Below are 11,834 nucleotides of genomic sequence, written 5' to 3' on the forward strand. Positions count from 1 at the left end.
GCCACGGCGGGGAAAGCCCAGCCCGGCCCAGCGGGCACCTGACCCACCTCCGGCTGCCGGCCCCGCGCGCTGCTCCGTGGAGACGGCAGGCAGGGCCCGAGCGCCTCGCCCCTTAGCGCACGTCTCCTCGCCACGCCCTGGGGGCGCGCTGGCCACAGGCAAGCTCTGCCCGGCCGGGGCCAAAGGGAGCGCGGCCCCCGCCCCTACAGCTGAGGCACAGAGCGGACGCCTGATTGGCCCCGGCTACACGCTCTGTGACGTAAACTGTCTGGTCCTATTGGGATCCAGGACGTGGGCGGGCGTCTCCGCTGCGCGCCTGCGCCCTTCGCGCGCCTGCATGCAGCCAGAGCCGCCCGGCGTTGCGGAACTGACAGCCTACAACGCAAACCCAGAGGGACAGCTCCAAGCGGCAGGGGGCGACACACGAACCCAGAGCCCGAACCGTGACACGTCACCACGCCGCGGCCGCACGCAGCGCGCGCTAGCCAGCGCGGCGGACCCATTCCCCGGAAGCAGCCGGCCGAAGAGGTGCTACGTATTTCCGGCGTGTAGCTGGCGGCTGCCGAGTAAGTGAGTGGGCGCCGACGCCTGTCGAGGGTCCGCAGCCCGGGTCAGCCGCAGGGAGAGGAGCCGCGAGCGGCGGCGGCGGGGGGAGGTGATGGGCGGCGCGGCGTCAGGGGTCCGGGCAGGGGGCGCTGGGCCGCGGTCGGGCCTGGCGGGGGGAGGGGAGCAGAGTGACACGCAGTCGGTTTGGGTGGGAGCCGCTACGCGCGCAGAGGGGGCCCAGCGCGGGTGAGGGAGCTGCTCTGCCGTGGGGGGCGGGGGTCTGGCTCCCTTCTCCGTGCGCTGCGGGCCCTCCTCGCTCTAGCCTGGGCCTGTGGGTCTAGGGCAGCGGGGTTTCCGCTCCCGGGGGCTGCCACACGCCGGGGGCGGACCGAGATAGTCAGTCCAGAGCATGGGGGCCTTTGAGCCCCGGCTTCAGCCGCAGGCACTTAAGTAGGGCGACCCGATTGTCAGGACGCGGGTGAGTACATGGCCAGGTGCCTTGTGGGAGCTTGGCCCCTGTGGCAGACACCTCACCCCGGCCTAATTACCGTATCCTCACGCAGGATTTCAACATCCTCCCCGGGCACCTGTTTAGTATGTTAAATTTATTTGCACGAGGATCTCTTCCTCCTTCTGCAATTACTTTTTTTTTGGTCACTGTAAATGAACCTTTAGCCACAATCGTACTTATGGCAACAGTAGGTTTCTTTAAAAAGTTCCTCATTTGACTTGTACTTAAAAAATCACTGCAGACTTACAAGCACAAAAGGCATAATGACATAGGAGTAAACAAGACAAGTTGAAAGCATTAGTTGTGGCTTGTTGCAGCCAATAAACCTGCAACTCCCCTTGTAATACTCGTCCTTTTGCTAGGCTTTGTTTTTATTCAGTTGCACTGTAGCTTTTGAGAAGGAAAACCTTGACTGAGGATTTGACTTGCCTTTCATTTTCATTCTGACTACTACTGAAATGAGAGGGTGAACTCTCTATGTATTCCAGAGTCAACCAACACATAGTTTTACAAAGATTGGTCTAATGGACTTTTGAAACCATTTACATTGTGTATGACCAAAACAGAGACATGCAGTTTATAAAAAGAAAAGGAGTACTTATGGCACCTTAGAGACTAACAAATTTATTTGAGCATAAGCTTTTGTGAGCTACAGCTCACTTGGCTCACGAAAGCTTATGCTCAAATAAATTTATTAGTCTCTAAGGTGCCACAAGTACTCCTTTTCTTTTTTCGAATACAGACTAATACGGCTGTTACTCTGAAACCTGGCAGTTTATAACTGCACCAGAGAAAGTGTGGTAATGAGCATGATAGTTAAGAGCAGCAGATACATAAGGGTAATTCAGGAAGCAGCTAGAAGTGAGCAGTTATTGTTAATGTAGAAGTTAGTGGGATGTTTCATGCAATGGTGCATCCTAAAATGCCCACAGACCGATTACTTCAGTATTGTTAGTACACCAACTCCACTGTTACATATAGCTGCTTGCATGCAAGCATTTGGTAATGCATGCAGTCTTAGAACCTGTTTGTGGAAGAGGACATGTTGACCTAAAATGAGGTTTTTTGAAATGCTGTTTGAAAATTTCCAGAGATCTTTAACATCCACTCAAAATAGGGACTAGGGATCAGACACCCTCTTTCAACTCCAGTAATATTTGGGTAACAAATTTGAATTCAGCCTTCTGGTGCAGAGGCAAGTATACTTTCAACTAGGCTTAGCCAGTCAAATAGTGTCAATAGATCAGTCAAATGACCAGTCAAATCATAGCAAGAATACCCTGATGTAGGAGGCAGTCTAGCTTTCTGATTGCATCATGATGTCATTCTTTTTTTTTTAAGAACTTGATTTTCACATTTTTCTGAGATAAAATAACTCAGTTAAGTAACTTGTTTGTTGTAAAAAGAAAAGGAGTACTTGTGGCACCTTAGAGACTAACCAATTTATTTGAGCATGAGCTTTCGTGAGCTACAGCTCACTTCATCGGATGCATACCGTGGAATGCATCGGTATGCATCCGATGAAGTGAGCTGTAGCTCACGAAAGCTCATGCTCAAATAAATTGGTTAGTCTCTAAGGTGCCACAAGTACTCCTTTTCTTTTTGCGAATACAGACTAACACGGCTGTTACTCTGAAACTTGTTTGTTGTAATTAGTCATGAGTATCTATCTAAGGCTAAACCTTTTGGAGTCTATAAAGTCTTACTTTTTTGCTGCTGTTATGGTTCTGATAAATTAATGCTTTAAAATATTTGATCATACTTAACGTTATTTGACCAGTCAATTGACCACTTATTTTTGGACCTGTCAAATGCCTATCCCTACTACCAACTGAATTTTGCTGGCATATAGGGATTAAGGTTTTTATCCATAAATGTCTCATGTTTATTTTCTTGCAGGCAACAAATCTTCAACAATGTCTTTCATTTTTGAATGGATTTACAATGGCTTCAGCAGCGTGCTGCAATTTTTAGGTAATATTTCAAGTGTGTATTCACCATCAAACATAAGTTTATTTAACTAAATAGATTTTAAATCATTCTGATTAAACCAGTGCAAATGCAAACAATACTGGTGAGATGATGGTGGTAGGATTAGTTCATTTGTACCTTCATTTACGAAGTACCTAAGTAGTAAGAGTAGCTTGGTCCACAGTTGAATTTTAAAAAAATGTAAGTCCTATAACATATTAAAACATTCCTTCCCCTTTATTTGGTGAGCTCTACCTCGTACTGTACTGCTGTGCAGTAATCAGATGCAGTTTATAATGAAGATACTCTCCCCTTCCATGATACTTTTGAGACAATTACCTAGTCCTCCTGATTGTCTGAGTTTTATGGACAAAATTGTAGGTACAGAGGTTAGGTGACCTGCCCATAGTGTTTCAGGGAAATCTCTGGCTTACTTTGAAAGAGAACCCATGTATAACTCCAGTCCTTCTGGTTTACAAGTTAGACATAGAATCATAGAAATGTAGGGCTTGAAGGGAACTTGAAAGTTCATCTGATCCAGCCTCCTGTGCTGGGGCAGGACCAACAATACCTAGACCATCCCTGAGAGGCATTTGTTTCACCTGGTCTTAAAAACTTCCAGTGACGGAAATTTCACAAACTCCCATGGCAGCCTATTCCATTGCCTAAGTATTAGAAAATTTTTCCTAATATCTAACCTAAATCTTCCTTGTTGCAGACTAAGCTGATTACTACTTGTCTTACCTTCAGTGGACATGTAGAATAATTGATCACTTTCCTCTGTATAATAACCCTTAATGTATTGGAAGGCTGTTATCAGGTCCACCCCCCTCAGTCTTCTTTTCTCAACATACGCAGTTTTTTTTATCCTCGCAGGTCAGTATTTCAAAACATTTTATCATTTTGGTTGCTCTTCTCTGTCCTATCTTCTCATTTTTGTGGACTCTCTCCCATTTGTCCACATCTTTCTTAAAGTGTGGTGCCCAAAACTAGAAATAATACTCCAGTAAAGTCTTCACTGGTGTGGCGGAGTGGGACAATTACCTTGTTGTGTGTAAGACGTATGACACTTCTGTTATACACACCTCAGAATATTAGCCTTTTTTGCAATTTCATCACATTGTTCGCTCACATTCAATTTGTGAGCCACTAAAATCCTCCTGTGCACTACTATCACCAAGCCAGTTATTCCCCATTTTGTATTTGTGTATTTGATTTGTCCTTCCTAAGTGTGGTACTTTGCACTTCTCTTTATTGAATTTCATTTTGTGGATTTCAGATCAATTTTCCAATTTATCAAGGTCCTTTTGAATTCTTATCCTCTCCTCCAAAGTGCTTGCAACCCCTCCCAGTTTGCAATTATCCATAAATGTTATAAACATATTCTCTACCCCATTATGTAAGTCATTAATAAAAATGTTGACTAGTACCAGACAGACCTCTGCGATACCCACAAGGTACATCCTCCTAATTTGATATTGAACCATTGATAACTACTCTGAGCACATCTCCGCAATTGTTTTCAAATTTATTTCCAGTCTTTTCAATTGATTTTCATGCTTTCCCTTGAACTGTATCTTTTCTATTTCCTATTATTTAGCTACTTAACTCTTATTAAGGTTTGGAAAATGTATCCAGTACCTGCTGGCCCAGGGACTAAGTCTTCGAATTGCCAGGCCAGCATACTCCAGCAACCCAATCCATGTATTCTTCTGTCCAGTGTCCTGTTAATTGGATTCTCCCACCAAATACTGGGGCCCACGACATCAGACTATTGCTAGTTGAACTGAGCTCAACTCTATATCTACACACTAGACCCAGTACACCCCAAATTGATGCTGATTGGGTCCAGATAGAACAATGTTATTGCTACCTTCTCCAATAAATTAATAATGCACAACCGACTGGATAAATCAGTTTATGGTGGCCCTGTGCCAGGTGCTTTGTTGAAGTGGGAGGATAGCTCACCACAGACAGAACTACCCTCTGACCCTGACCTCAGCTGGCTCCAAACCAGGGAGCAGTGTAGTGGTGGGCCCTTTGTCTACCATTCTAGAAGATGGCTGTTTCATTGCGGGTGCGGAGGATTCTGTGAGAGTGGCCTTTCTTATGTCTCCACTCCAGCAATTTGCTGGATTGGCAAGTGTGCCCATGCACAGAGACTTTCATTGAGGTGGCATGGTAGTATCAGTGAGGTCCCACCTCTGTGTAGAGACCTCTGCTAGATGGCTGCAGGGAAGCCCCCTTCAGTGGGGATGGGGATGGATGAATACTCCTGGGGGCTCCCTATTCCTAATGATGGCAACCAGGGCTTTCTGACCTATCGTTGACAGTCGCATCCCCCTTTTCTTCTCTAACACTGGTGGCAATTCTGAATCAGTGCAGATTTGAAAAGGTCTTATTGCATCTGTTCACATTTGGAAGGCTACCTTCACAAACAAGTTCCAGAAAACTTTTAAAAATAAAAGCTCAGATGCTACAGAAAATGACACTTGTCCAGGAAAGATCTGCACTTAGAAATCGATTTTTTCAAGCTCTGTTTATGTTTACACAATCTAAATAGCATTCTCATTACTTCATTCTGTTTCATATTCTGCTCTTCTTGCCCTAGATGAGACCATTTACAGTTTTACCTTCTTGTGAGTAAAATCTTAATTCCACTTTTAAATGTCTTCAATGGCAGATTAATTTTTAACCCATTACATCTAAGGATTGGTTTCTTCTGATCTATTTTATAACAGGACCTAGTTATACATAGACTTGATGTAGCTTTGTTCTCTTCAGTTTTTCATGTATTCCATAGATATGAAAATGGCTTTCAAGAAAAGCTTGAAGGTCCTTACAGAAATGAGTTTTTGTTAGGTGGAGCCAAAACTAGTTTAGAAAATACTGTCCAGTCTCATAATTAACACATTGCTCTACCCTCCCAAAACCATAGGTTCATTTCCCAGTGTTGTGTTCCCTGTGCTGCAGGTTTGTGGGTACTGTTTTACACTGTTGGTTTTGGAAGGTGTGGATTATGTGATACCACTGCAGTATTTAGTATCTGTATTAGATCATATTTCTGCATGAGAGCAAATGTAAACCTGTTGAATTTTCTTTTCACTTCCAGGATTGTACAAGAAATCTGGAAAACTGGTGTTTTTGGGCTTGGACAATGCAGGTAAAACCACTCTTTTGCACATGCTCAAAGATGACAGATTGGGTCAACATGTCCCAACGCTACATCCAAGTAAGTTATCCAGCGATCTGATTTTACTGAGTCCATTGTTCATGGGATTTTCCTCATCAAAATCATTCATGCAACTAGATATTGAGCTGTAATAATGAAAAATGCCTTAATAATAGTTTTCATCTTTAGAGATTGACTTAGTTTTTTAAAACTGACCGTGAGGACTTTTGTGTGGTGTCTGTCTCTTGAGGTGAAATTAAATTTAACTTGAGTAAGTTTTGTAATGAAACATCAGTAAAACTATATAAAGTGAATGATTTGTATCCACAGTGGCTTTATCCTTTATGAAATAGATCCCTCATACCATTCTGTGTATGGTGGTTGGAATTATTATTTGAAATTATTAATAATATAGGAAACGACCAAACATCTGTTTAACCATAAACTCTTTAAGTCCAAAGGCCAAATGGTATTTAATACAGTTGCTCTAAACATGTCTGCTTATTTTTAGGCTTTTAATCACTACACCCAAACAGTTAAAAAATATATATATATATTTAAGTATACTGAGCAATATACTTACAAATAGGTAAAACCGTGTCATCCTGCTGTGCTCCAGCATGATCAGGTGGGGTCTGACACAGAACCTCAAATTCATAACTTTTTATACTCTTCAGCAAACAAATGGTGTCATAGCCAATTACCACTTTAGCTAACAACTAGTTTGAGACAGTTCACCCTCATTTTTAATTTTAATCCAAATAAGATTTACAACATCCTTCTTCCTGAGGTCTTTCCTCCTTATCTTTTCCCCTCCATCCTGCTAACAAACAACTTTTTCATTTCACCTAGGCTCACATAGAGGTAACACTGGTACATGGGGTGGGAAGGTCCATGTTGACTCTTTTTAAGACAGGTTCGTCTTGTCTTATTGAAAACCACCTGCAGTCATCCCTATCAGAGGCCTTCTTTTTAGGAACTTCTTGTTTCATTAGTTATTCTTTGAACCAGAAATCTTCCCTACTTCATTCCTTTTGGCCTTATATAACTCATTATTTTCAAGGCCTTCCTTCTACTTGCTAGTCAGGTCCTTTCTTTACAACACATGTATATTTCCTTAAACTTACCCTAACTCTAATTCTTCGATTTTATATTTATTTTACAGTGGTGTTAATAGGTACAGTAAATATGGTGGATGTGATAATGGCTGCAATTCAGCTAACTCAAGACTTTATTCCTCCTTTTTTAGCATCGGAAGAGCTGACTATTGCTGGAATGACTTTCACAACTTTTGATCTTGGTGGACACGAGCAAGGTAAGAATAGACTTTTTTCAGAATTGGGGAACAGAAAAGAATATTAAGTGTTACAGTTCATGCTGACACTAATAATTATACTAAACTTTAACCGCCTTAAGCAAAATATATGGGAGACCACTAACTATGGGCTCTTTTATTTTAACATTTAGAATTAGGTAATATTTATTTATATGTAAAGTTAATCATTCTGATTAACTTATATTTCATTTACGGTAGCAGATAAATCTTGGTTCATCTGCTTGACAGTGTGTACAAATTCTTCCTTTCAGTACGCTTCTGTCTTAAATCTCTCCCTCACCGTAGAAGGCTTACATATGCATAGAACCACAATGAAGGTTCCTAAAGGTGGTTTGCAAGTGACTCTCTAAATAAAGTTGACCTTTCTTTGCTTTTTTAGAATGTTAGAGGTTATACTGAAAGCTTTCTGATTGTTTTGCCTTAGAAATATCAGGAATGTCAAATCTGGATTTCCTTGTCTTTTGTGAAGGCTCTTCTGTGAAACTTATCTGTATCATGAGCACTTATATCTTAATTGAAGGGGATGGGATGCTGAATTCTTAAGACTTCTCTTCTCCAAAATGATCATTAGTAATTGAAATCAAATAGGCTTCTAGTATTGTTTATTTTTAAATACCCTGACAAAAATCCTTTCCCCCTTGGTTTCTCAGCTTTGTGTCTCAACTCTGGGATAGGTCACCATTTTACTAATTCTCCAGGTCAAGTGAGCCCTGGACTTCTAATGTTTAGAAAAACGTTTCAGACATCTTAGACCTCAAAGAAACAAAGGTCACAAACCCATTTTTCTTCTTGCATGTCACCTTTATCCCATGGTCTAAGCAGTCCTCAAGGCTAATATGATACCATGGTGATGGGCTTGGTATAAGAACCTGAGCAGAACAAATTTTTAGCTTTTGAATACTACAAAAATGAGTTACCCTACTGTTGCACTCAAGTGGCTCTTCAACAAAGAAGTTCAAAAATAGTGTGAGAAGCCTGCAAAAAGGTCTGGTTACTTTTGCTGGTAAACAAGGTAGAACTGACAGTTAATACCAGTCACTGGCTTCAATCCAACTGCTCATCCGAAGTATTTAAACTTTTAAACAAATCATTCTTACTTCTTTTCCTGAATGTGGGCATGCTGTCCCCTCAAAGCAGGGTTTTCACAGGGATGTTTGTTTTTTTTCTATTCTAGCTCGCCGGGTTTGGAAGAATTACCTGCCAGCAATTAATGGGATTGTCTTTCTGGTGGATTGTGCTGATCATTCACGTCTCATGGAGTCTAAAGTTGAGCTTAATGTATGTTTCCAATCTGTAGTTTTTTCCATGTAGGAGCTATGTCCTGGCTTTACAAATGCAAAATTTCTACCCCTTCAAGTGGAGGATACAATAATATCTTGGAATAATCTTCCAAGCATTATAATCTTCTTCCCTTCCCTTCCTCCCTTCAAAAAAAAGTTGACTTGGTTAAAGCCCTTTGCATTTAAAAAAAAACGCATCCTAAAAAAAAAAAAGCAAGGTTTGAGATGGAGAATTAAACTAATAAGGCCATTCTTAACTATTGTAGAGCCACAGGAAGAACTTACACTTTTACTACATATACTAATACCAATTTAAAAATTGGCTGAAAGTTTGCATGCTCTCATAGGCTTAATTTGTATTTTAAAAGTCTTCCGATCATTTTAAATTGTCAGTGTACTTTACACAATAGCTGTCCTCAATAAACTCTTGTTATGAGATTTATACTCACTTCCGAGGAATTTTTTCCTCTTCAAAGTGCCATAACATCAAAAGATCGTTTTAAATTGTTGCCAGTTCTGATTTGAAGCAAAGAAATAAAAGGTTACTACAGATAATGAATTTTTATAGGGCATCATGTTAACACTTATGTTTTGCCGGTAGGCACTAATGACAGATGAAACAATATCCAATGTGCCAATCCTTATCTTGGGTAACAAAATTGACAGACCAGAGGCCATCAGTGAGGAGAAACTGCGGGAGATTTTTGGGCTTTATGGACAGACCACAGGAAAGGTAAGAAAAGAGTTTGAGCCTTTAGCTATTAATAAAGTCATAAGGAACTGAATTAAGAATGAAATATTTTTTATAAATGTTTTTACGTGTTACCAAGAATGCACATCAGGATTTGTTAACCAGGTCATTCTGTCCAAATATTATTTGAAAAATATTAAAAATACTGGAGTGTTAATGGGAACTGTCTGGATATTTAAGACTTGGTACAGGCATGGTATTTCTGAAAGAGATTGCAGTAGTTTGTTTGGAAGCTTTCTGTAATGTTCACCTAACTCTTCCACCCCTGTCTTAGGCATCCTTGCTCTTTTGCTTGTCTAGAAATGACTGCGCTTTCTTTCACAGCCGTGTTGATTAAACAAATACTAAAATATATAGTGGAAAATGCAAGAATACACTTTCAGTGCACCATAGAGCTTTCGCATGCTATGCATCTTATATTTCAATTTTAAAATTCATTAAGTTGTACAACTGCTATATCAAAATAGTTGCCCAGATGTTCTCACTTAAAAACAGACTTGGCGTTGTCTGCTTCCAATGTTCTATTGCTCAACTGCCTATCTAAGTCTCTTGTTCACTGTAGTCTGGCTGTTGGGTCTGTAGGAGCAGCTGTTGAGGTGCAGTTCAGGACAACTAAGTTTAAAAGGCTATATAAAGAAGACTATAAAATAAAACTAAAGAGATCTCTGTAAGACTGGCAAGTGAAACTTCAGTAGGAAAATCTTGCTAGCCCAGCATTTGACTCCTGGATTACCATTTTGTAAGGATAAAGAAACTGCTCCTCCTTGCACCTACATATTCAATGCTTGTTGCAATTCTAACTTCTTCCTATTTTGTTGATTCTCCAGGGAAATGTGCCACTGAAGGACCTGAACACACGCCCTATGGAAGTGTTCATGTGCAGCGTGTTGAAGAGACAAGGCTATGGCGAAGGCTTTCGTTGGCTATCACAGTACATTGACTGATGTTTGGACAGACATAGAGTTTTACTCCTCTGGACTGATCCTGTTCATAGCTTCCTTATGGACTTTTCTATTAGAATGTGGAAGGCTCTCCTGCCACATATTGGCGTTGACCAAGAGACTCCTGGTTTTCAACTATCCTGTTGCACAGTGGTGACACAGCTCTTTTCCACATGGCTGGGAGATAACTCAATTCTGCACACTGGTGCAAGTTGTCCCTTTCAGTTGCCATTGTTTCCCACAGAACCCATGGCTTTCAGTTACAATGGGGCTGGTGTGATCTGGAATTCAAAACTCTGCACGCTGTACTGCAACACCTGAAAAAGAGAATACGTCTCACCACTGTGGCTAATTGACTTAAAGAAAGCAATTATATTTTTTAAAAAAAAGTGTTAATGTAAGCAGTGTCCCTTCTAACTTTTTTGGTTTAACATTTCTCTTGTTTGGTCCAGAGTCTATTAGGGTTTTTTTAATCTATTTAATGGTATTTAGATATTTCCCAAATTAATGAACCAAGTATCATGATATTAAAATCCTAAATAAACATAGATTTGGGCTTAAATGTTCTATAGGATGGTTGTGCTGTGTCACATTGGGTGATCATGAAGAGGGTGCTGTTGGGACTGACTTGTGCAATGAAGCTTCTTTAACTTACAGGGATTTTAGTTGAAAAAAGGACGCACACAAGCACATCTGTTCTGTGGCTGCCTCATGCTTAGGTGTTTGAATGCAGTTTCCAGCCTCAGCCTCCTAAAGTGGTGATGCTATGAAAGGGACAGTGTAGCTGTCTTGTTCAGTTTCCCATCAGCAGTCTTTCTGCTGTAGTGGATTAGGTTTATTGGGTTCTCACTCTAGAATGTAGGATGTTCTTTGTTTCAGGGTTCCACTGTATTATAACAGTAAAAATCATGACATTATTTTGTTGTTGTAGCATGAGTGTTCAGCATTTGCATCTGATAAGGTTGTTCATGTAGACTGCACCAGCTTCTTTTTTTACTTAACAGACTTTGTCTGAAGTTTCATTACTGTCTAGAGCTCCTCCTTTTCAGTTAAATAAAATAAAGACATATCTTCCTCCACAAGGGGTGGTGATACTTAGTTGAAACTTATTCAAGCTTTCATAACTGGAAAGTACCCTTCATTATTAGGGGAAAGTGAAGAATCTTATTGTGACACTATGCAATGTAATGCCTGAGAACAGCTTGTGCGTATTTGCCTTCCACAACCTCTTGCATACACCCAGTAGGTCATGGAAAAATTATATATGAATGGGAAGTAAAACAAATCTTAGCTCTTAAACCCTGTTGCTTCTTGTCCCAGTGACAT

The 11,834-nt window shown here is 41.0% G+C and overlaps 1 protein-coding gene across 3 annotated transcripts; it reads left to right on the plus strand.

Annotated features, from left to right (window-relative positions):
* Window positions 1-353: 353 nt before the first annotated feature.
* Window positions 354-11,590, plus strand: SAR1A (secretion associated Ras related GTPase 1A). Of its 3 annotated transcripts, none has more exons than XM_048858043.2 (7): window positions 354-566; window positions 2,957-3,031; window positions 6,141-6,260; window positions 7,450-7,515; window positions 8,711-8,814; window positions 9,418-9,549; window positions 10,395-11,590. In XM_048858043.2, exons 2-7 carry the CDS (start codon window positions 2,974-2,976, stop codon window positions 10,509-10,511), a joined length of 597 nt encoding a protein of 198 aa, XP_048714000.2. In that variant the 5' UTR covers window positions 354-566; window positions 2,957-2,973; the 3' UTR covers window positions 10,512-11,590. The 3 variants fall into 3 exon arrangements, with proteins under 3 accessions (XP_048714000.2, XP_048714002.1, XP_048714001.1); XM_048858045.2 differs by lacking the exon at window positions 354-566 and adding an exon at window positions 592-655; XM_048858044.1 differs by lacking the exon at window positions 354-566 and adding an exon at window positions 592-610.
* The last annotated feature ends 244 nt before the right edge of the window (window positions 11,591-11,834 follow it).

The sequence above is a fragment of the Caretta caretta genome, chromosome 7, assembly GCF_965140235.1.
Source record: "Caretta caretta isolate rCarCar2 chromosome 7, rCarCar1.hap1, whole genome shotgun sequence".
Classification (NCBI taxonomy): domain Eukaryota; kingdom Metazoa; phylum Chordata; order Testudines; family Cheloniidae; genus Caretta; species Caretta caretta.

Excerpts from the sequence above, each read along its gene's own strand:
- SAR1A (XM_048858043.2), top strand. The coding sequence starts at position 2,974 with ATGTCTTTCATTTTTGAATGGATTTACAATGGCTTCAGCAGCGTGCTG. Across the intron at positions 7,516-8,710 it reads TCTTGGTGGACACGAGCAAG|CTCGCCGGGTTTGGAAGAAT; the intron begins GTAAGAATAGAC and ends TTTCTATTCTAG. Across the intron at positions 8,815-9,417 it reads AGTCTAAAGTTGAGCTTAAT|GCACTAATGACAGATGAAAC; the intron begins GTATGTTTCCAA and ends TTTTGCCGGTAG.